General features: G+C 40.1%; 3 protein-coding genes across 12 annotated transcripts; 1 reads left to right on the top strand and 2 right to left on the bottom strand.

Moving 5' to 3' along the window:
* Positions 1-12: 12 nt before the first annotated feature.
* Positions 13-6,050, bottom strand: LOC119885814 (bone morphogenetic protein receptor type-2-like). Of its 2 annotated transcripts, none has more exons than XM_038696046.1 (11): positions 5,923-6,050; positions 5,521-5,712; positions 5,170-5,334; positions 4,719-4,820; positions 4,006-4,100; positions 3,655-3,840; positions 3,049-3,163; positions 2,423-2,580; positions 2,060-2,216; positions 655-791; positions 13-512 (listed from the first exon to the last, which is right to left on the bottom strand). In XM_038696046.1, exons 1-11 carry the CDS (start codon positions 5,957-5,959, stop codon positions 396-398), a joined length of 1,461 nt encoding a protein of 486 aa, XP_038551974.1. In that variant the 5' UTR covers positions 5,960-6,050; the 3' UTR covers positions 13-395. The 2 variants fall into 2 exon arrangements, with proteins under 2 accessions (XP_038551974.1, XP_038551973.1); XM_038696045.1 differs by having other exon boundaries at positions 3,655-3,876; positions 5,923-6,048.
* Positions 6,051-7,356: 1,306 nt separating this feature from the next.
* Positions 7,357-11,918, top strand: LOC119885816 (cell division cycle-associated protein 7-like). 9 transcript variants are annotated; one of them, XM_038696048.1, is made up of 9 exons: positions 7,357-7,481; positions 7,579-7,707; positions 7,999-8,352; positions 8,680-8,775; positions 9,053-9,202; positions 9,596-9,739; positions 10,983-11,191; positions 11,493-11,648; positions 11,775-11,918. In XM_038696048.1, the coding sequence occupies exons 1-9, from the start codon at positions 7,479-7,481 to the stop codon at positions 11,815-11,817; spliced, it is 1,284 nt and encodes a 427-aa protein (XP_038551976.1). In that variant the 5' UTR covers positions 7,357-7,478; the 3' UTR covers positions 11,818-11,918. The 9 variants fall into 9 exon arrangements, with proteins under 9 accessions (XP_038551976.1, XP_038551986.1, XP_038551984.1 ...); XM_038696056.1 differs by having other exon boundaries at positions 7,361-7,481; positions 8,050-8,352; XM_038696054.1 differs by having other exon boundaries at positions 7,361-7,481; positions 10,983-11,195; positions 11,775-11,917.
* A 46-nt stretch (positions 11,919-11,964) lies between these two features.
* On the bottom strand, positions 11,965-23,594 carry sp1 (sp1 transcription factor). The gene is made up of 6 exons (XM_038696041.1): positions 23,421-23,594; positions 22,672-22,745; positions 20,332-21,724; positions 15,549-15,690; positions 14,664-14,854; positions 11,965-13,964 (listed from the first exon to the last, which is right to left on the bottom strand). Exons 1-6 carry the CDS (start codon positions 23,425-23,427, stop codon positions 13,666-13,668), a joined length of 2,106 nt encoding a protein of 701 aa, XP_038551969.1. The 5' UTR covers positions 23,428-23,594; the 3' UTR covers positions 11,965-13,665.
* Between the last annotated feature and the right edge of the window lie 10 nt (positions 23,595-23,604).

Genomic DNA, 23,604 nt, shown 5'->3' with positions numbered 1-23,604 from the left:
TTTTAATCAGAATCAGATCAGTAGGAGCTTTATTGCCAAGTAGTGTTTTACACATACGATAAGTACCACTGTAACAACAGTTGTTATAAAAATGCAAAACCAAAATCATATATATATAAAGCAATATAAAGAACATCCCTCCTGCTGAGAGTGAAAGAATAACATTTCTTTTTGTTCTTTCTCAGAAAAAATTTGTCCATTATGGACACACATTTCAATTTTTCCATAATATACCTGTACCTGTAACTAATCTAATAGAAAGGTTAATGGAAACATGTCCATGGCATGAGGCTACCTATACAGTACAAAATTGTGAAAATATACTGAAAAGCTAAACAGCAGTGACACAAAGAGAACAGTGCAAATACTTGATTTGTAGATTGCAACAAAACAAGTCATGGAGACTGACATGACTGAAGAGAGTCTAGTCTGTTCACAACACACTGAGCAGTCAGTCGTGCCTCGGGGTCACAGTCCCAACAATCTGTCAGGAGCTGCTGCAGCACAGATCCCTAAAAGTTGGGAAGATTTAGTCAATACATTGACAAAATCAGTATCATCACTGTGATCAATATCTTCACCAGCTATCCAGTATTGCTACCTGGCCAATACAAAAGCTGTATGCTCAAGTAGAAGCACCCGGAGTGAGAATACCTGTGGTAGCAGTTCCCATTGTTTAGGTATGGCAGGTCTCTTGTCCATGTGAAACACATACAGGATGAGGCTCTCCAGTGTTACATTGGCTCCCAGCTCAGATTCATAAGGCAACAGATGCGGTGGAACAGTACCGCCTGCAGATGGAGACAGATGCTTGATTTTTAACATCCATTTAGTACCATGACATCAATAAAGCATTTCAGAACAGTGCACAGAAATACAGCTGATCCTGCAGATCAACCTCAAAAACAGAAGTTGTGAAAATCTGACAGTATTGTCTGATGTGATATTTATTAGTTTTGATTACTTATAGTGATGTGTGGAGTTCTTCAGAATGGTTAGATCTAAATGAAGTAGAGTTTCTGTGGATTCCAGTAGCATTTTTAAGGGGTGGAGAGAAGTGGATACTCATCTCAATTACAGATAGCTTTTCATGATTACTCAGGCTCCCTCAGACTTGGTCGTGGAGAGGGGGACATTACACAAAGTGTTAAACATCATGGATAATGTCTCGGACTCTCAGTCTCAGTAACCTTCAGTTAGAAACTTATTCAGATCCTCTGTGACAAGGAACGCTACAGGAAGTAATTTGTGCCAGCAACAAGTCTCCTCTGCTTCTCTGGATAGAGAGCTCCTCTGGCAGTAAAGGCCTCATATAACTACGACATACTGCTCATCTGGATTTATTTATTACATTATTTCATCACATCTATTACATTAATGATCTATCTGTTGTTAATTCCAATACATCTGCTTTTCTTTTTAACTTTTCTGACCATCCAGACAACCATCTGCATATACATAATAGAAATGATCCTTATAGTCATCTATGATCCATATATACACTGTACAGCCAAGGACAGTCCTGCACTTTACCGTACAGGTGTTAGCAATATATACTTGATCTGCACTTATGTACAGCACAGAACTGGACATTATCATTTTAGATATATTCAATACATATTAGAGTTAATGTTTTGGTCCTACCTTTATCTTTTATCTCAGTTTTTAGCTAATTTTAGCCTTCTTAGTATCATTATTTGTCTTCGTAAATGTCTCTGCTTATTTTAGCCTTCATAACATTGTTACCTGTTTTGTAGTATTGTTTTATTTGTGTGCATGATTTTGTGTTGTCCTGTCTGAAAGATTTTATTCTGCCAGCCTGGAGAGATCTTGAAAAAGAGGTTTCTGACCTCAAAGGGACCTACCTTGTTAATAAATAAAGGTTAAATAATAATTTTGGAAAAATACATTTTATTCCATTTTATATATTTTTGTCTATTTTAGTTACTGTATCTGTTAGATATCTATGTATGTGTATATATATTGTATATGCATGTACAGTGTATGTGTGTATATATATATATATAGTGTATCTGTCGATCTGATAAAGAACGTTTACCTTCAAATAAATCAGAGCAGCGCATCCAGATCTCCCACAGCAGCAGTCCCAAAGCATAGATGTCCCCCTGCAAGAGACACCTGGTGTTGCTTAGGTTTACAGAGCCTTCCAGGATCTCAGGGGACATGTAGCGCAGCGTTCCCAACTGAGCACGACCCTAAAGATGGACAGAAATGCAAATTGGTTCTTTCTACGTATTATATGTAGCAGGTTTTCGTTTATTCTGTTCAGTATGTGAATGATCACAGCAGCAGCCATAATGCACTGAGCAGAATCTTTATCGTCACTGGATTTTTTTTTTCACAAGAGTTTTGATTTTGCAGTACTGTGAATTAACAAGTTGTGGCTCCACGTGGATCTCACCTCTATGTTTGTTGTGTGGCTCTGCCAGCGGTGAGATCCTGCACAAGAACGCAGGATTGTAGAGCATCCAAAATCACATATGGCACAGGTACCATCTGCTTTCACAATCACATTAGCGCTGCTGAAGTCCCTGTGGGCCACAGGAGGTTTATGCACATCTGAAGGAAAAGACACATGTAAAATAATAAGATTCTGATATGTTTGCATATTTAACTGTGGTGGATTATATTGATCAAGAAAGACCCACACTCCAGTCATTAAGCCTAATGGCCTCCTAGTGGCTGGCAAGATGTGCAGCCACTACACATGACACACTGTACCAGAATTATTCAGATGCCTCCCTCTCTACAATACTTAACACTGAAGCCTGCTTCATGTTTATAATTATGAATCCCTGTAATATATCAGCTGTTTGTATGTAGCCTTGTGCTTATGTACCTCACCTTATTGTATTTAATCATTTAACAGTTAAATTAATAAATTATATCATTAGTCATGTTTTCTATTTTGGCTACAATGTGCACACATACCCATATGATAGTGCTCACTCATGCTTTCTACACAGATAGGCTAAAACATGGACAAGCCACACTCACACAGTATCACAGTAATATTCAGGCCAGTACCATGTCTGTGAAGTTCAGAGTGGAGATATGAAAGTCCCTGAGATAAAGACTGGCACAGCTTCAATGACCACATCCAGCTGATGGTGTGTTTACACAGAAAGGAGTTGAGAGAACCCTGAAATCAAAGTGATGCCGGTTATTAATGTCCAAGAGTGTGAACATTAAAGAGCTTAAAGCATTTGGCCACATATTTCAGTGCTATACATTCAGCAGTATTGAATTTTAGCATTAAACATGCAATAACATTTTTAGGCCATTTGGGGGCAACAAAAACAATGTGTGAACACAACAGCTTTTAAATTGATGGGCAAACATTAGCTTATTTATTATTTATTGGCTCTTTAACTGCTAAAAGCTCCATTATGTTCACCAGCTAGTCGCTCACCGTGTCGGTCTGTCTTTTGGTGCTGAGCAGGTAGTGTACAGTGTGTTTTTAGAGCTTTTTTGACGGAAACAGCTGCTTGCTACAACCGAAAACAACACTGTGACAGCAGTGAGAGAGCTGCACATTCCTCTGTTCTGTCTCCTTTTCCTTGAATAACTTTTGATCTCTCCGATTGGGGAAAACTGAATAAATTTTCCTTTAACGACTCACATGCCACTCACATTTTCAGCAAATTGCAGGACAATGAGCCAACTGCCTCCATCCGGTTTCCACCCAGTGCCCAGGAAGTCAACAATCCCAGCATGCTTCATCAGTGGTAGCTCATAAACCTCCTTCTCTGCAGTAAATATATGTTTCCAGCCTGCAGGGAAAACTTTCACGGCCACCATTGATCCCTGATATTTCCCCTGCCAAACAGTTGCAAAATGCCCATGGCCCACAATCTAAAAAAATGTACATTCATGAACATTCAGGTAAGACAACAGTACATGGTAATATATATCACACAATGTATAATTTACCAATATTTTGCACACTGCTACAGTATAAATCTACCTGAAAGCTGGACATACCTGCTGTAGTTCAATGTTAGCAATGTCAATCTCAGAGGTTTTTGAGGTTTGGCAGGAACATGGTGCTGAGACACTGTCAAGGGAGGGTGGACTCTCTGGAAAATAAAGCAGACAGGCCTTGTATTAACACTCGCTCACTGAAGGTAATGTGACATTACAATAAAGTCACAAACAAGCCAGACTGAATAGCCACAGGAAAAGAAAACACAGAAATGTGATGATCTGAAGAGTAATAAACAAAGGACAGAGGTAAAAGGGAGTGAAACAGCAGAGATAACCACCAAGGTTAGTCCAACAGAGAGAAAGAAACAGTTCCAAGGTCAAACAAAGACATCATGAGAACTTAATCTGAGTTTAGAAAATGTTGAAACAAGAATGTCCTTTGAGAATCAGAGAGGGTGTTTTTAAGGGCAACAATTTCACAGCCTGTAACTCAATGTAAAAGCGCTGGATTTATTCTAGTTTAATTTCCACTTTCGGCTAATGCATTCAGTAAGGCAAATCAACACATTATTAGCAATAGCAACAAAATTGTTTCCTTTATATTATGTCTGTTTAATCACTGTGACATAAACAGATGTTGGGACACGTACTGCTATAATGATGCAATGAGGACAGTCAAATTGAAAAAAAAGAAAGAAATTGTAGTGAAAATAATTCCTGTACAATTTTTTGCTATGCCATCTTAAAGTTGAAAACAAAAAGGGCCTTACTTTTCTTTTTAAAGAGGCGTCTCCATTTGGCAGCAAAGATCATGAAGCACAGGACGAGCAAGAATCCTATCAGAATTACTACAGTTGTTTTCGCTATTTCATCTAGGAAGAAAGCACAAAGTGTGTGTTAATATTATCTGTGAATGATGAATACCATTTTTGAGTCATTCAAGTGTATTTATTAGCTTGAATGTTTCATGTTTCAAGAGCAAATGTGATATTAGCTGAAAAAAGACTGGACAATCTTTGTAACCTTGTGTCAAATTTCAAATTAAAAGAGATAAGACAATGGTGGTTTATCTGTTAAAAAATACACATCTTTTGAAACAATAATAACATTTTTGTGATGAAAAGAAATACTTCACTCTGGTATACTGTCAGAATATTTCTTTCACCATGTGGGTTGCAAGTGAAATTCAATGATTAGTTAGCAATCTTATTATTATCATACCCACAGAGTAAGAGTAGTGGAGTCGAAGCTCGTCCGACTGTGTGGTCCAAGTGATGTTGCTGTTGCAGAGGTCTGTGTTGCATACGCACTTAGTGAAGAGGCCGTTGAAGCGTGTTTGTGCCCTGCAGATTGCATCTGGGCAAGACTTTTCGACTATATCACAAGCTGCAACAGAAAAATCAGTAACACATTACAAAATGATTAAAACATTAGAACCATAATAACCCTGTAGACTCATCATTAACCAGTTTCAGCCCGGGAAATATGATTAGATTTTACGGAATGGAATCCAGACTGTGCAGACTTATACAGATGTACTAGTCCACATATCTAAATTTTACGGATTCTTACCGAGAACGTCAACCTCTGGCTGGCCATTGATGATCAGAAAATAGCCCACACAGCATTGGGTGTTTTCACAGAGCTGCACTGACTCACTCACGTTGCCAGCAGTTGTGTATTTGTTGTTCTGGGGAGTCACTTGGAATGCACAGCGTCTCTTCTGAGGAAAGGAATGGCTGGAGATACATATAAAGATGTATTCTGGGAGGAAGAGCAAAGACAAACAGCTGCTGAGGATGTGCTTTGATGTAAGTCAAGATGTGCATCTTATTAGGAGCCACAATATTCCCTTTAACACCTTTAGACACAACAGTTTACTGCTGTCCCAGACTGTGAAATTTCTATTATCAGCTATCAAATTGAAAATTAGAGGCTATTAAATGACTCAACATACATGTGCAATGTACTTACCCACAGCCAAAATCAGCTGCCACCGCTTCAGTATCATGGTCACTCTGTCCCTCTGTCTGTCAGCTCAGCCCAGATCGGCCACACAGGAAGTGCGTATATCAGTCCGAGAATGTGAGAGGAGTTTCCCACGTTTCCAAGCATCACTCCCACTGCCACACACCTGCATGCAAGACATGCTGACTGCTATAATGGGCTGTGGGAATACAGAACATTTACCAACATTATCATCTCTCACTGTTAAAAAATCTACTTTCAAGGGGGATTTTGTCTGCAGCTGACTCGGTTTTTAGGGCTACAGGTAAACTCAAAGAAGCAAAAAGGTTTTCAGGAAAACTGAGTCTGGTCAGGAACAACATCCATTGATTGTTTTTATTGTCTTTAGCCTAAAAAATAATGGGAAGCCAATTATGCCAGGAAATAAGAGAATAGAAATTTTAAGAGAATATTAGAAAGACAATAATTAAAAATACAATTTGATGTTTTAATTAAGGCATAGGCCACTTAATCAAACTTATGATATTCCAAATTTTATTCTCTAGAGTTAAAATTACAATATATTATGACTTGAGTCAAAATACAAGGTTACAAGGTACACAGGGCAGATTTATTAGTAAATGTACAGTACAGTAAACTTAAAGCGAGATAGTTCAAAATGTCCATTGCTGTGTCAAAATGATGAGAGAGTTTGAATTATTGAAGACATTGGTGACCTGCTTTCCTCTGGTGCCATAAAGAAGTTGTCATTTGAGGCTTTGAGTGAAATGTTTTGACAAGTAGCCTACTGAAATATGGTACAGAAATTAATGTCCCTGCCCAGAGGATGAATCCTACTGATTTTAGTGATACCCCCTGAGGTTTCTTCTAGCACCAGCACAAGGTCAAATACTACCTGATGGCATTCCCATCCAACTTCGATAACTAAGATTATTAACATGATAAATGTCATACCTGCTAAACATCATAATTTCAGCAGTGTGTCATTGTTAGCATTTTAGCCTGCTGATGTTAGCATTTAGCTCAGCCACAAAGAAAGGCCAGCATGACTGCAGAATCCTACTATCTCACATTTTGTCTGAAAAAGTCAGGATTCTGACTTTCTTAGTTTTAACTTCAAGTCAAAGTCAAATCAGTCAAATGTAATGTAATTTTTCTAATTTCTACATTTTGACTTACTTTGATTTACTATACATTTTTAACTTATCGTCCACTTTCTCTGGCATAGAGTGGCCTTCATAAAACAAAAGTGTTCTGGAAGACATTTTTTATTTTATTTTGACTGTTAATGATGCATTTCATATGGATGATTTCGAAGAGCAACAATTACACCCACATTTTCACAGTTAAGTTAATAATAACTATTTTTGTATCTTGAAATTCTGCACGTGTTCCAAGTTTAAAAAGCGACATCGCCCGAGGTTAACTCGGGTACATTGGTGCTCCCCTGAACTACAAAACAAGCGCGCCCAATTTCCAATCAGATTAATTGGACAGGTAGTTGCGTGCGGGCGAAACTAGCTAAACTTCAGGAGCTGCAGTCCACTGACGTCAAGAATAAAATGGTATAGTAACTTCATTTTAATTATTTACCACGCTGAATTCGTATTACACATGAAATCATCATGTTTAAGCTAAGTTTGCCGTTATATCTCTCTTCAGGCAGGAGTTTTAGGAATGCACTCCTTTACAAAAGAGCTAACTTTAGCTGATGTTTTCGCCGAGGACTCTGAAAATGAGCGAACATTTTATGGGTTTTCTGACAGCGAACTCAGCGACCACTGCAATGAGGTGAGCAGTAATTTGACCTTCAAGTCCTTTATGCCTTCATATTGCCGGATTGGGAAAGTAAATATTGTCCTATGAATTTGATCTAATTGTAATAGGCACGTGTTTTTGTTTATGATATAATGCTGTCAAATCAGGAATATTAATTACCTTGTAGGGATTTGTTACTTCATTCATGTTCACGTAAATGCAGCTAACAGACGATGTTCTAATAATTAATGTGAAAACGATAGTGTAAGAGATGCGTCACTAGTAAAATGGGAAATGATGAAATTATCTCTATATGTCAATGAGAATTCAAATTTGGAAGATGAAGCCCAGCCTGACCTTTTCCCCAAGGAGCAGAAAGCCACATCCAAACCATCTTCTGGTTCCCAAACCTTCAAGCTGAGGGTTGCTCTCTGCTCCACTGCTTCTACCATGCACTCCAGTGACGATGAGGACGCAGAGGAGGAAGAAAAGATGACAAAACAGAGAGGGGTGAAGAAGGCAGGAAAGACCAGTGGGGCAAAATTAGTGAAACATGTTAAATTTGAGGATGAAGAGACCCCAGTGGCTCCTGAGGAGAGCGGATCTGATTCGGCAGAAGATGTATCGGATTCTTTCCTGGCCAAGAGACAACAGAACATCAAGGCCAACAAAGCAATGGTAAACCAGAAAGACACATACAGTATAGTACTATTTGAAAATTGACATATCCATGTTTATTTAAAGCTGTGCTTAAAAATGACAAATTATTGTAATTATGTCACAAGAATAATATACAGAGGCACACCTTGCTTTTAAAAGTGTTAATGTTTTTTTGATGGTGCATAGTGCATACACATTGCCACCAGGCTAAACTGTACAGATTGGGGCTGGTGACATTGAAAATGTTGTTACATTTGTTTTGAGTGCTGGAAGATTTGCTCTGACTCAAGATGTTTGTCATCTGCCATGTCTCTAATCCTTTTTATCCTCCCTGTTTTTTAACAGTTGGCCCAGCTAATGGCAGACCTTTACAAGATGCCAGGAGGTGCAGGGCTACTGAAGAAAAAAGCAGGCAAACAGAAGACAAAAGAGAGAAGTTCTGTGAGTAGAAGATGATGATAAATGCCTCACAAACCAGTGAGTTTTATCCCAAGGTCGATTGTTAATATTCAGTAAGAGGGATGGTGGACTGAAAGTAAGACCCCCCCCCCCCCCCCCCCCAAGTTTCTTCTGAAAGTATACAAAAGGTGAAAACAACATATTCAACTAACAAGGTGGCCACCATCCTTATCTTTCTCTTCAGAATTCAGTAGGGGCTTGAATAACAGTCTTTCTAAATATACCCATGCATGGTGATTTTATCCAACATCACTTGCAGCGTCCACCATGCTCCGGTGCAGCTGGAAGAGGGAGGAAGAACCCAGAGCGGGTGACTCGCAGACAGACCCGCTCTATGGGGGGAGGTGCAGATCCTTCAGCACCTAAGGAGGAAGAACTGGAACTCAGCTTGGAGGAGGAGCTGCTGGAGGTCGGCTCTGCCATTTATCAAAGACCAGTTGACAGGACAAGTTTTCACACAACAAATTGCATTGTTGTTTTGTTTTTAACAGTAAAATAAGAATTTTACATGGTTTTATTGTGCATGTGTTATACATACTTTTGCTTTATTTACTTTCAAATTTGATCTCAGGCAAGAAAATGTAGTAATCTCGTGAACATATTGTGTGACATGACCGCATGACTTGCTGTAGGATTTTGCATGGATGTATTCACAAAAGATGAGTAATGAGAGTGAAAACTGTAACCTATTTATATTAATATGTTGTGACTTCCATTTCTCTATTTTATCATATAATAGAGTATCAATTTACGTGTAAAACGTCTAGCTAAGTAAATCATTATTTTCATCTTTGTGTTCCAGGTACGCCGAGCCCCACAGCGACGTGGCGCCCCACGACCTAATCAGTGCAAACCTCATTTTATCCGTCCTGTTGAGGACATCACAGAGGCTGAGCTTCAGCTGGTCGCAGATAACATGACTGAGAAAGTCTACAACAGAGTCACAGTGAGTTGTCAGCCTGACTGCAGTTCTTTCACAGTATATTGGGAAAAAATTTGACAAGATCATGTTAGTTTGTAGCAAAATCAGTTAAGCCAGCGACCACTAACAAGATCACAGTGGCAACTTTGGTTCAGAGTCCTGATATTTGAGGAAGAACTGCTGAAATCATCAGGAGTCTTATTTATAAATGGTGCGTACGTACAAAACAGGGCTGGAAACGTGCGTACGCCACTTCCCAAGCAAAGGTTGTGATCTATAAAAAAAACAGACTTGATGGGAAAATGTGCGTCCCGTAAGTAAACTCTGAACCATGTGTACGCACATAAAGAGGAGAAATTAGAAACGGCGACTCACATGGCAGAAGGATGAAACTGTTTGAAATGAATATGCCTACTACTGTGTAAAATATATCGAAATATTACCTCTGAGTATTGTAGGCTTAAAGCCTTTCTAAATAATCAGAAACTCTTTTGATTGATTTTCCCTGAAGTGTGCAATAAAAAAACATAATTTAAGATAATTTGCAGTGCACAAAAAGAACCATGACTGAGCATAATAAACACAAACAAGATATCTGATTCTGCAAAAGAACACCTCAGATACGTTTAATCAGGAATCATATTTATTAATAGGCCTACTTGCATGCATTGAAATTTATTGTCATCAATAATGTGAACAGGAGGACAAATTATATTTAAATTGATGCCGTTTTCAGTGCGTCAGTCGAGCAAATACGAGAGCATAGTTCATGTATTATCACATGTTCGTTTCCTCATGAGCCAAACGCTGTGCGCCAGAGTGGATGTGATGCGCTGCTTGTAAAAACATTATTATATTGTCATTTACAACAAGTCACAGCCTATTTCTTTTAACTCATCGCCAGCCTTGTTAAGTGAGTGGGGTGTTTGTGTAGCCTAAATAAATGTTTAAACACAGGTGTAATGCATTTGGTTGACTCTTTTCAAACGCGGGAATCCAAATTAGTACCTGGGTCATCCAGTCGTGTGTGTGTGTGTGTGTGTGTGTGTGTCCCTCCGGTCAGTGACGTCACTACTCAAGAGGGATGCCCCTTCCTGCAGATTGGTTATAAAGGAGTGGTGCTCCGGATTTATAGGCAACTATGGGCGTTTGAAGGGTCTGACATAGAGCTCCCTCACATGCGGCACATTTCAAGTTGATTGGGATTTATAAAGGGAACGTGTGTGTGTGTGTGTGTGTGTGTGTGTGTACACGTACGTGTTGTCAGGGCTCCACGTGTCATCAGTGCCGTCAGAAAACTGTCGACACCAAGACGTGCTGCCGCAGTGAGGACTGTCGGGGGATTCAGGGTCAGTTCTGCGGGCCGTGCCTGAGGAACAGATACGGAGAGGATGTCAAGAAGGCGCTGCTTGATCTGGTTGGACTGCTGACACGCACCCTACACCTGTGCAGATGCACATTATTTCAGTATTTAATGTCAGTGAGTAAGGGGAGGGTTTAACACAGATGCAGTTTTAAATGGCTCTGTATCTTTTGCCTAGATTCAAGTCCAACACTTGAGATTTGACTTTGAATATTGGATCTTATGGTTATGTTATGTCACAAGGGGACACACAACCTCTGTTGATGATTAGAATATCCATGGGTTATATAAAGGCTTTGTATCTCTGTGCTGTTCATTTCACAGTAGTACTACCTGTACTGTAAAGTTAAACTTTTAATTTGTCTTTCTAATACCACTTACTTTAGTGTTTTAACGATTTGGTTCTCTCCTCAGGATTGGAAGTGCCCTCCATGTCGTGGCATTTGCAACTGCAGCTTCTGCCGCCAGCGTGAGGGCCGCTGCCCGACTGGCATCCTGTTCCCTCTGGCTCAGTACCACGGCTTCTCGGACGTCCACTCCTACCTCAGCAGGTGGTTTTGATAAATTCAGGTGTCGACTAGTGATTACTGTAAAAGCAACATCCAAAAAAAAACTGAATTGTTGCAAATCCACCTTACTGAGGGACAGGAAGTGTTTGAACTGACAAACATTTACAATGTATTTTGTCTCCTACAGCCTCTGTAACAAACTGAAGAGTGAGGATAACGATGTAGAGTGACATCAACACTAGGGGGAGCACTTGATAAATTCTCTTTTACTTTGAAGTCCTAGTAAAATGTAAACCTGTGATTTTACATGAATAAAGTATTTTTTGATCAGCTGTGTGTTTGTGTGAGTGAGACATTTGCAAAGAAATGAGACAAAATATATTTATAGTTTTAATCCAGCTGTTGGCATTTGCAGTAGTTGTATACACACTATAAAATCCCTTATTTAAAACGGGGGGGAAAAAAAAATAAGAGCACTTGTTGTCCGATGAACTTAAATCTATAGAGTTACAAAGGAGTTTTTAAACATAGATTTTGACATAATACAAGTTACAATTATCTTTCTAAAAATAAAGCACAATTCTGAACCAAACTATTTCAACAGGTGAGAAACATTTCAGGAAAGAAATCTTGACATCTTAATATATTTTGCAAGGTATTTGGACAACAAAGGGATGTGTGTCCAAGGTTTGCCTCAAGCTGGATATTTTCCAGTTAGAACTTTTAACATAATGTATTACAAGAGTAAAAAAATATTAGAAAGTTCATGGACCAAAGAAAGATTTCCTAGCCTTGCTTATAAAATGAGTATGAACCTTTGGTTTGAGCTTAAATATTTATGCTGTCTGGACATTATTACAAAATACACTCTGACCAGATATGACTGAAGAGGAAATGCTTTTCCACAGAGAGAACGCTACTGCAAGGCAAAGTATCAGATGATAAGTATACCACAGAGAAGAAAATATGTACTGTAATGTATCTGGACTGTATAGAATACATTATTCTATGACAGAGGCTCTTAAGTTTACACTATATATATATATATACGTAATAAGATTAAGATTGATTGTGCATGAGGTTCATACAACTGAAAGGCAATCTCTTGTAATCTTGTAAGATGATCCCACCTAAGCTAAGAATTTATGTAGCCTTTACCAAAAAAAAAAATATATATATATATATACACACACACACACACATAAAAAATGAAAATGGTTTTGCTATGATAAACATATCAAAGCATGATGGCTTGAATGTGAGTACCTACATAAGAGGTTAAAGAGTTATTCTTAGGATTTCAGTGGCCTGACACACCTACATCCTCACACTGATTAGTGCTTCTGGCTCTGACCTCATGTATTCCAGCCCTCCTGTAACGGTCGACCCTAAAACGCTTGACATATTATTCCTACAATACTGGGATTGTTAGTTTGTGAACACATGGTTCTCCCAACACTGCAACCACAAATGTAAGAAGCAAATATTTGCTGCTCACAGTCGTTAGAAGTTCAGTTTTTAGGGGTGAACTAGCGATGTGGCCAGTTAGCATGAGGGGCACGCTTGATAACAGCAGCCCAGTTTTAGAAGTCAGGAGACACCTGACATGAGGAGGGAACGGTGGAAACATGGGTGAGAGTCTGACTTAGTAGTGTCATCTCTTTACTAAAAAAAAGTTTGTAAAGAGAATATTACTAGCCACAAATTCAACATCAGTTGTGCCGGTCTGTGTGCTTTATTTCAATCCTACTAAGATTGGGTCATCGTGTCGGACAAATGTTAGTGTAGTGCCATTTCCATTCAGGGGAAATAAGATTTCATGATGATTTCTAGTCTAGTCTAACATTTTAATCCAAGTCTGACCCTTAAATGCCACAGGTATCTAAGCACAAGATGGAAATCCATATCCCTGCCTCAGTTCTCAAATCCAATAGTGTCTGTTGTGTTACATCTGTGACCACCTCTCCTGTCTGAAGCCTTTAAAAAGGTTCTGTGTCTCCAATTGAACGTGCCATTTTTAACCCCAAATGTCCCAACGAAACATCTACAAAGGCCGTCTTCCTACTCCTCCGCAGTCCTTAGTAGCTGTTGCCGTTCATGTGGTGAAGGTCCACCTGCATCATGTTGATCCCGCTGCTAGCTAATCGGGCTATGCTCTCTGCAGATAAGGTTTCCATGGTGACAATGGTGTGCTGGTCATTGGCCGACACTGCTCCCGGTTCGACTTTCGTTACTGCCGCAGGGGACGCAGTGTCAGTCGAGCCAGTGGTGCTGCTGGCCACGGCTTTCTTGTTTAAGTGTGTCTTGATGTGCTTGGAGAGGTGATCGCTGCGCATGAAGCGTTTTGGACACTCTGGGCAAACAAACCTTTTCTCACCTGAAAAGGAGGGAGAAATAAAAATCAATATAAAAATAGCTGTAGCTGTTATTACCAGACTATGACTCTTGGCTATGCCGTTATATAATATGTCAATGTATGAATGGGGAAATAAAGTTATGCCAGATATTATGTAAGATTCAAGCAGATGATTAATTCAAAAGTAGCAACTAACGTTTTTTTTTTTTTATCATCAATAATCTGTCAGTTATTATCTTGATTGTTTGGCACAATGTCCCAAAGCCTCAAATTGATATTCAAATTACTTGTTTGTCCAACCAAAAGTCCAAAACCAACAGATAGTTAATATCAGACAAAAAAAAACCCCCAAAAACCCATCAAACCCACAGATAGTTAATATAATAGACCCCAAAAAACAAAAACAAAAAAAACCCCATCAAATAGTCACATTTGAGAATCTGGAACCAGTAAATATTTGGAATTTGTGATTTAAAATCTAAGCAATAAATCAAATATCAAGATAGTTGCCAATAGATTTTCTGTTGATTAACAAATTGATTTAGTGTTTCAGCTCTAATCTTGTTGCAAATAAATGGATTCCCTAGAAAGATGTTGCAAAGAAGTATGCACATAGGCTTATCCTGTCTCTGGACTCGGCATCTTTGATATTTGTAGTTGTGTGAGACTTCAGGTCCTTAACATAATGTCAAATAATCTAAAATAAATCCTCAGGGTCACCTGTGTGTGTCCTCTTATGGCGCTGAAGCTCATCAGAACGGGTGAATCGTTTGCCACAGAAAGACCAGCTGCAGACGAAGGGGCGTTCTCCTGTGTGCCAACGGAGATGGGCCCTCAGGTGGGATGTCTTGCCGTAGATTTTCCCACAGCCAGAGATGTGACAAATGTGCTGCTTCTTTTTAGTTGGGTCACTGCAACATAAATCAGAGTTAGTGAGTTACCGGGTTCTCTATGAAGAGGCTACGCACAAATCGGCTGAAAAGGAAATGTAGTGTTTCTCGGACATACTCATAACACAGAACAACAGTTTTAAGTATTAAAACTAATTGCAAAGCTCTTCAATGATAAGACAAACTTTGCTTAAGGTAACTATGCTTTACCTTACATACTGACAAACAATGAGTTCCAAATAACTGTATAATAACAAAAATAGCATGTATAATAGTGTAACGTGATAAAATAAGTTTTTTCTGAAAAACATTCACCTTCTAAATTAGCACAATATGCATTAAGTGGCCTCTACATTAGGTTCAATAACATCTATTTTTACAAAGACATAATTGGATTTACACTTTTCCAATAATATGTTCATTATTGATGTCATAGTTAAGGTGGTGTACTGGATTACACTATATTGAGGCGTTTCTAATTTTTTGTCACTCCTATTTACACACAAGGGGGGCAGAATATTAGAAACGCCTCAATATAATGCAGTCCAGTGCAACACATCACTATGACCCTCAAAGCTCAAACTTACATTTCAATGAACACCTCTATGACAATGTCAACAAAAACTGGACATTATTATGCACCATAACAGTGAAGATTATGGCAGATTGCACTGCGCTGTACAGGTGTGCCTAATACAATGGTTAAGGTACATACCGCCCTTCTCCATCCTTGCAGAAGGGGCAGGTACAGGCTTCCCTGCGGTTACGTCGTCCTTGAGGTTGTGGGCTTATATCCTCATCATCCATAGCTGTGCTATCGTCCAAACTTTCTACACCCGTCTGCAAGGCCTGCTCTCCTGTAGTGATGGCATCAAAAGTAAAGGGAGAGATCCATTCTTTAATGGTTTGAGGTCTTTTTGGTTTATACCGTAAAACTTTGATTAATAGCCCGGGCTTTTTTTTGCTAAAATCACTGAATTGATCCTGCCTATATTTGGGACAGGCCTTTAATTTCTTTTGCACAAAACTTAAATATGCTACTATGAAACAGTTTATTTATTTCAGTACAGTATGAATATCACATGTATAAAAATGATCAAATACACATCATTCATTTGATCTACCTCAGACAGATTAGTTATGCACTTTTATTTTGAAGGCAGCAACATAACAAAAACAACAACACGGTGCAGGATGAGAAAAGTGTGGCAGAAATTAGCAGACAGAGCAATTGGACTTCACATGACAGGATTCACAACTTTTCATTCATTTTCATTTTTATGAAAATCTAATGAATGGAGAGACAGGCCCTCAGTTGTGCTGACGAAAGTTTACAGTTGCTTGGATTGTCCAGACTCTCCCCAACTCCTAAAATACGCCTTGAACCGACCATCATTAAGACGAAGCTCCTGGACCAGCTGGTGGTAGCCTACTACCAGCATTGCCTCCCCATTCTGAGGGTCTCATGTGCCCACATGGATCTCTGTTTCCCTGTCTTCTGCATATTTGTATACTCCACACACTCAACAGTGCCAGAGTAGGTGCCATCCATTTGGCAGATGTTTTTTTAGCAACAAAAGACTCAGACCTGTGAGTTGTGATCAAGTTTCTGCCAATATGACCGTTATTATCCACCATAACATCACACTACAAATTGACTCCTCAACCATCACTCCAACCAAGGTGGTGAGAAACTTGGGTGTCATGATTGATGACCAGCTGTCCTTTTCAGACCCTGTTGCTGCTGTCTCTCGGTCATGTCGCTTTGCTCTATACAACATAAGGAAAATCAGGCCCTACCTCACTCAGTACGCCACCCAGCTTCTGGTACAGGCCATGGTTATGTCACGCCTCGACTACTGCAATGCCCTCCTAGCAGGTCTTCCAGCTTGTGCAGTGAAACCCTTACAAATGGTTCAGAACGCAGCAGCACGTCTGGTTTTTGATCTGCCCAAAAAGACTCATGTCACTCCATTACTCAGTGACCTCCACTGGCTCCCCGTGACTACTGGGTCTGCACCCATCTACCTAAACTCCATAATACAAACTTACGTTCCTTCTCGGCCGCTACGCTCCTCCAACGAACGCCGCCTGGCTCTGCCATTCCTTCACACAAAGCAATCCCAGTCCCGGTTATTCTCATCTGTGACACCACGATGGTGGAACGAACTACCACACGCCATCAGAGCAGGGGTGTCCCTCTCTAACTTCAAGAAGCTCTTGAAAACTCATCATCTCACTCAACACCTCCTCTTATAACACCTTTAACTCCTAACCTCTAACATGCACGTCATATGCTCTTCTTCTTCTATCCCCTACAATTATCTTGTATTGACTGCACTTTTTCTTAACTTACTTCCCTAGGTGTTTACCCCATTGATGTGATATGTACTATGAGCTCTTACTAGTACTTATGCTGCTCTTACTAGTATGTATTGTCAGTTGTATGCCGTCAGTTGCATGATCTGTATTTGATGCTCTGTTGATGCTTGTATGCTGTTCCTCAAATGTAAGTCGCTTTGGATAAAAGCGTCTGCCAAATGAGTAAATGTATTACTTGGCGGCAAACCAAAGATTACAGATCACTGGCGCTATAATCTTTGATTACACTGACAGCGATTGGGGCCTGATTCTTCTTTGTCGTTTTATAGCGGTTGGCATTACCACCACCTGCTGGATTAAACAGTGCAAAATATTTACAGTGTCCACCCAAAGTGATTCACAACTATATTCTGTCTAGTTACTTAGGGTCATACCGCGTAGCGGTAGAACCCTCTTGTTTTAGTGTGTTTTAGTTGTTATTATTTGTTGTCTGCCGTGCCGGCTCAAATTCCCGTGAGCTGGAATGAGATAGAAACATGAAATTTGGGGGAATAACTGGAAATTGTGTGCGTCAGCTTCCACAGAAATATGAACTCAATCGGCCACATGGTGGCGCTGTAAATAACACTTAAAAATGCAAACTTTGAAAGGCCACGCCCCTTACATGGTAAGTCCGATTGACTTGGAATTTCTCACACAGGTGCAGCTCAAAGTGCTCTACAAAAAAGCCTCAAGGACTATTAAGGTCCGCCTAGAGTTTTTTTTCTGCCATTTTGAATTTTTTGAAAATCACATTTTTGACATCTCCTCCTAGAATCATCATTGGATCAAGCTTATTAAAAGTTGTATAAAGCATGTCGATATCTCAATTACCTTTCAAGATATGGACCAATGAACTTTGAAAAGGGCGTGGCTCTGGACATAAATGACCACAAATCAGCAGCCGTTGGGCCGATCATCACAAAATTCACAGGATATGTTCAGATAGGTGCCTCGGATTTACCCGGACAGTTTGATGTACATACGTCACTAGGGGGCGCTACAAGCGCAAGACAGGTGCTTAGCATTACACAAATTACACTATAAATCCCATATTCATTCTCCAATCATCAAAAATCTCTCAGGATATGTCCACATAAGTAAATGAAACATGCCCTGAAAGTTTCATTCAAATCGAACACCCGGGGGCGCTATAAATGCAAACAAACTGCAGGGGATAAAACGCAAATCAGGCTACAAAATACAAATTGTTTGTCCAATCAACACAAAAACTGCAGGATATGTCTACATAAACACCTCACACATAACCCGAAAGTCTCATTCAAATCGACCACTAGGAGGCGCTATAAGTGCATAATAATTGGATGTGGAATGAACCAAATCAAGCTATAGATCAAAAATGCTATCTATATCTATCTCTCTATATATATCTATCTATCTCTCTATATCTATCTATCTATCTATCTATCTTTTTTTTTGTGTGTGTGTGTGTGTCTATAGCAGCATTCTCGCGAGGGGGGGGGTCATGTTAAGAACCACTGATCTAACGATGTGTAGCATGCCCATACTGACATGTTGATCATACAAACATTAATATTTGTATGCATGACAAGACAAGGTGTTTAATCTAGGTCTGCATTTATTTGTCAATGTGTTCCCACACCAGGCCAGTAAAGAGGGTAGGCGGCTATTTGGGCTATTAACTTAAGTTTCACAGTATACACACTTTAATAATAAAGTGAATGAATGAAATCTTCTAAGAAATTCCATTCCTCAAGAAGATTACAGCTTGCTTGTATTTTAAAACCTATTAAAAATCAAAAATCCAGATGATAGAGGGATCCTTAATTACTGACTTTATTTAAAAAAAAACAAAAACAGCAGAGGCGCTAATAGAGTAAACCATTTACATTTATGTATGTTATAAATGTGTGCTGGCCTAAACTGTATGTGGCCTTCGTCTAAAATATTTAGGTCATCTATAATAACATCTATAGCAAGGAATTTCAAGTGACAGAGAATGTAACCTATTATTTCCCGATATTTCTTAATTTAAGGGCATTTACAGTAGCTTTATTCAACATTGCTTAATTAAACAATGTTCAGAAGAGTAATATTTGAATATGAGTAATACAGTGAGTAACATGAGAATATACAGTCTAATGCCAGATGGCCTGAGGCTTTAACTACTATGCCAAAGTAAACCGACACTAATGCGTAGAAACACCCGCCATTCAGTACTGTTGGAGCCCAAAAAAGGCCTGCTACATACGTAGAGCATATTACATGCACTACAAACAGACCCAATGATTCCTCACAAACATTATGATTTGATAAAATGTAGACTAGCAAGCATGTAAACACAATGGAAGGCCTAAGAATAACAGAACTAAAGAAGGGTTTATACATGATAAAAGGCTGCTGTAAGAGGGTGGGGTCAAGTTACACCCCTATTATGACACAGAAGTTGTGGCCAACCCACAACTACAGTACTGTAATGTGACAATCGTCTGAAGAGATGCAGTGTCACCAGGAACAGGAAAAAGATATTCCACACACGTGTGCAGTAAACGGCTTAGGGAAACACTTGGCCAGCTGAACTGGTTAAACCAGTATAGTGCACTTAACACACAAAGATCAAAAAAACTGAGATACAAGAAACTCAGAGTAAACATCTGGGATGAAACTCAAATACAGCAAGCACCAAAATTGTCCAGACTACTTAACATTTTACTCAGCTCAACTGCCTGTTGGTCTACTGCTGTATTATTACTGTGTACTATAGCTGAAGGTTAGTTGTTGGTTATCTGTGTTGTTTAAAATAACTGAAACTAAACACAATCAAGGTTAATTTCAGCCTCCGTTATTTTGACCATGCCTGAAAAGTCATGACTACAAATGGCAGTCAAAATATAAACCAATTCTATTTAGAAATATGAATGGTTCTGCATGAGGATTGCATCATTTAATACAAATAAAGTCCTTCATACAAGGGCCACTGGGTTTTCCTGAGTCACTAACAGCTCAAAATGTTTGAAACACAACAACTGTTAATTTAATATACTGAGTGTTAATGTAGCTCACTTTTCAAAATAATATGCAATATATTATGTACAGTATAATATTATGTATACACTGAACACCAATTATTTCTGGAAAGCAGGCTACTGACTGACCTGTGCTGGCGATTGTGATGGGAACAGTCTGCAGCTGGTGCATCTGCAGCCCAGAGCCTCCGAGTGTGTTGAGATTTATGGTCTGAATGCCTGGGATCTGCACTGTGTTGACAGACACTGCTCCAGCTGCAGCAGATCCCTGAGCCTGGCCAAGTTGGGGGAGAGACTGCACTGGGGCCAGCGTAATCTGCGGTCCCGTTGGATTCTGGATCTGAATGGTCTGCCAGCTCACCTGGCCATTGGGGCCTACAGTGCGCAGGAGGATGGGGCCTGTGTTTGGCATAATTTGAAGATTTTGAAGCCCTTCCTGGCTGAGTGTTGGGGCTGCAAATACCTGACCGCCAGCGGTGGTGACAGTACCGGCCTGGATGGTCTGGAGGGGTGTTCCACCTTGGATAACCTGCTGAGGCTGGATAAGAATCTGCTGTGGGTGCTGTCCGTCTCTGTTGTCTGGCTGTATCGGGACACCCAGAGAAGCTGCTGTGTTATGCTGGAATGTCCCGGTCATCACTCCATTGCTGTTCTGCGTTTGGGTCATTCCGTAAGAAGTGGAAGTCTGAGTGGTAACGGTGGATGCACTTGTCATGTAACCTGCCCCGCTGGACACTGGATGTTGCGATTGCTGTATAAGTTGGTTGCCCCCTGCATCGCCGCCACCATTTCCATCTCCCCCTGTACCACTTGTTCCAGTACTGACAGGCAACAAAGTGATGTTTCCATTTAGTGACACAGGCATATTTGCCAGGAACTGGGGCTGGTTTTGTAACACGCCATTGCCTAGGCTTATATTTTGAATGGGGATGGCTCCCTGAAGGAGACTGGGCATCGTTATGATGTTTCCTGCTGCACCAGCTCTGTTGGTTGTGGTTATGATCTGCTGGCCATTAGGAGAGGACACTATCTGAAACTGCTGCCCTTGTCCTGCATTAGAATCCTGCTGAGCATGGGTCAACTGCAGTGGCTGGCCATCTACTGTCTGAAACTGGGGAATAACCTGGTACTGAATGTTGGGCATCATACCTGATATGGTGGTAAGGAGCTGCTGGCCCTGCATGGATGGAGCCTGAGCTACTACATATTGCTGTGGCTGATGCTGCTGTCCCTGAGTGCTTGCAACTGCTACTGATGACAGCACCTGTCTGCTCTTGCCTGTGTCTCCTCCTGTCATTACCCCTGAGGAGTCAGTGGTGGTGATGGTGTTAGTGCCTGAGGATGTTTGAACGCTGAGAGGGATAACCTGCCAGCCGTTGGCACTAGAGGTGTAAACACCCTGGTTTAGGTCCAGCTGTTGCTGCTGGTTTTGTTGGTCTGCAGGTGAATCGTTCTCTCCTGGGGTGTCAATTCGACTGCACGTGGCTGCTAACAAAGCAAGAGGAGATGGCTGCTGTGAGTCCTGGAAAGAGAATACATGAAAAGCAGAACAGAAATAATTTATATAGTAAAAATACATACTTACTATCTAACATACATGTTAATGCTGCTGACAAAAATATATAAATAGCTGACACAATGTCCATTCCTATTGAGAGCCATTTTACATTTAACGACAGTTCAAATTTGAATACTAAAAAGGAAATAACAATACCAATATAGCGATTAAAACAATTAAAAACAATAACCATAATTAAAAGTTGACCTGATAAAACAGGGTTTCAAGAAGTGATTTAAATAAGATCCAAAGTAGAAGAGCCTGGACAGAAAAGGTCAAAAGGATATTTTAAAAATAAAATATTATCACTGTGATTAAAAAAAAAAAAAAAGATTTCCAATTCATGTGATCATGTGCGTTGTAAATGCCAATCGCACCATGTAGTATCACTCCCTAAACGCCATTCATTACATTAAAAAATTGCAAGTCTCTTTCCAGCACTTCTCAGACAGCGGGGCTGGAGTGAGGAGTCCTGGGGGAAGCAGGGTGGGAAAGCATGGGAGGGACCACATTTTTTTTCCCCCCCAGTGCAGCGGCGGGCTCGGCATCCCCTCCCCCCAAACCCACCCATCTCCCTCCCACACTTTATTTTGCCCTATAAACTGACACAGTCTTCTAGCCACCCCCTCCAAGGCCAGCCAAATGGGCCGAGCGAAACGCACATGAAGTGCCGGGGTTTGACGGGAACACCCCGTGTGGGCGAAATTTACCTGCCCACTCCCCACCCCAGTGACATGTGCTCTGGATAGAAAATCAACAACCCGTGCAAGTGTTAACACAGATGAATAACAGAATCAAACAAACCCACAGGAAAGACGGGTGTGTTTTTTGTATGAAAAGGGTAGTATGGTTAATGTTTCTCGGCTGGCAATCGTCTGATTTGACAAACCACGACCGTTCAGTTAACCTACCTGTGAATTTGTGTTTCGCTTTTGACTGAAGCCTCCACCGCTCTCCACAGCGGCCATTTCACCCTGCTGCTGATCTGCGGAAGAGTTTGTAAGATCACGTATCTTAAAGTAGTTAAGTTACGGTGAAATAGCAGACTATTAAACTGAGTTAACGTTACATTCAACTGAGGAAAAACACAATGTACGCATGGTTGACCTCACACAAATAACTAAACTTCATGTTTTTTTGTAGTTAACGAGAAGAAATTACTAGCAGAAAATGCAAGGAAATCCAAGCCACAAGTGTTCGAAGGGCCAGCTAGCCTACATGCTAGGCTAACATGAACTCACCACAACAAGTAATGTGAAGAAAAAGTACTACAGTTAAATTACCTAAAGAGACCGACAGAGTTTCAACTGCGCCACTATATATATATATATATATAAATAAATAACTAGATAGCCAGCTCACGGGAATTGGATTAAGTTAAGTTAAATTATTGTGTAAACAGCAGGTATTGTCAATTAAGAACAGAAGCTACGTTACTGTTGAACAGCTAGCTAGCTTTACTTGGTTGGCTAAATGTTGTTAGCGAAGTATCGACAATTGGCAGTTAAGTAGTTTTTAAATGCTTGAGACGTTAGCTAAACAATACAATATACTTACAACAGTGAATGCATTTCAAACAATGTACTTTGATTTTACTTTTAACAGTTAATTTAATGCTTCAGTCACAACATGCCACTCAGTTTTTAAAAAGTTGACTTACTGCTCATAATTTGAAGACGGGAGGAGTTTCTCTGGTCTTTTTTCGAGTTGACAACTTTTCACAACTTCACACAAACTTGACGGGCTCCCCCTATGAAGGAGAAAGACGGGTGCGCTCGATTTATGGACCAGCGCAGCCTGCCGACTTCACGGAAGACGAACACTGACCAGCAAATAGCATTTAG

Source organism: Micropterus salmoides, unplaced genomic scaffold, assembly GCF_014851395.1.
Source record: "Micropterus salmoides isolate LMB-PRFRI ecotype aquatic unplaced genomic scaffold, ASM1485139v1 Ms_hic_scaffold_4, whole genome shotgun sequence".
Classification (NCBI taxonomy): Eukaryota; Metazoa; Chordata; class Actinopteri; order Centrarchiformes; family Centrarchidae; genus Micropterus; species Micropterus salmoides.
This window is presented reverse-complemented; position numbering and strand designations above follow the sequence as displayed.

Coding starts and splice junctions, on each gene's coding strand:
- LOC119885814 (XM_038696045.1), bottom strand. CDS start 5,959: ATGATACTGAAGCGGTGGCAGCTGATTTTGGCTGTGG. Junction 2,217..2,422: donor GCCACACAACAAACATAGAG/GTGAGATCCACG, acceptor GTCCATCTTTAG/GGTCGTGCTCAGTTGGGAAC. Junction 513..654: donor AATGGGAACTGCTACCACAG/GTATTCTCACTC, acceptor CCCAACTTTTAG/GGATCTGTGCTGCAGCAGCT.
- LOC119885816 (XM_038696048.1), top strand. Junction 8,776..9,052: donor AGACAAAAGAGAGAAGTTCT/GTGAGTAGAAGA, acceptor CATCACTTGCAG/CGTCCACCATGCTCCGGTGC. Junction 9,740..10,982: donor AAGTCTACAACAGAGTCACA/GTGAGTTGTCAG, acceptor ACGTGTTGTCAG/GGCTCCACGTGTCATCAGTG.
- sp1 (XM_038696041.1), bottom strand. Junction 15,691..20,331: donor CATCACAATCGCCAGCACAG/GTCAGTCAGTAG, acceptor CCATCACTACAG/GAGAGCAGGCCTTGCAGACG. Junction 14,855..15,548: donor TGCAAGGATGGAGAAGGGCG/GTATGTACCTTA, acceptor TTTATGTTGCAG/TGACCCAACTAAAAAGAAGC.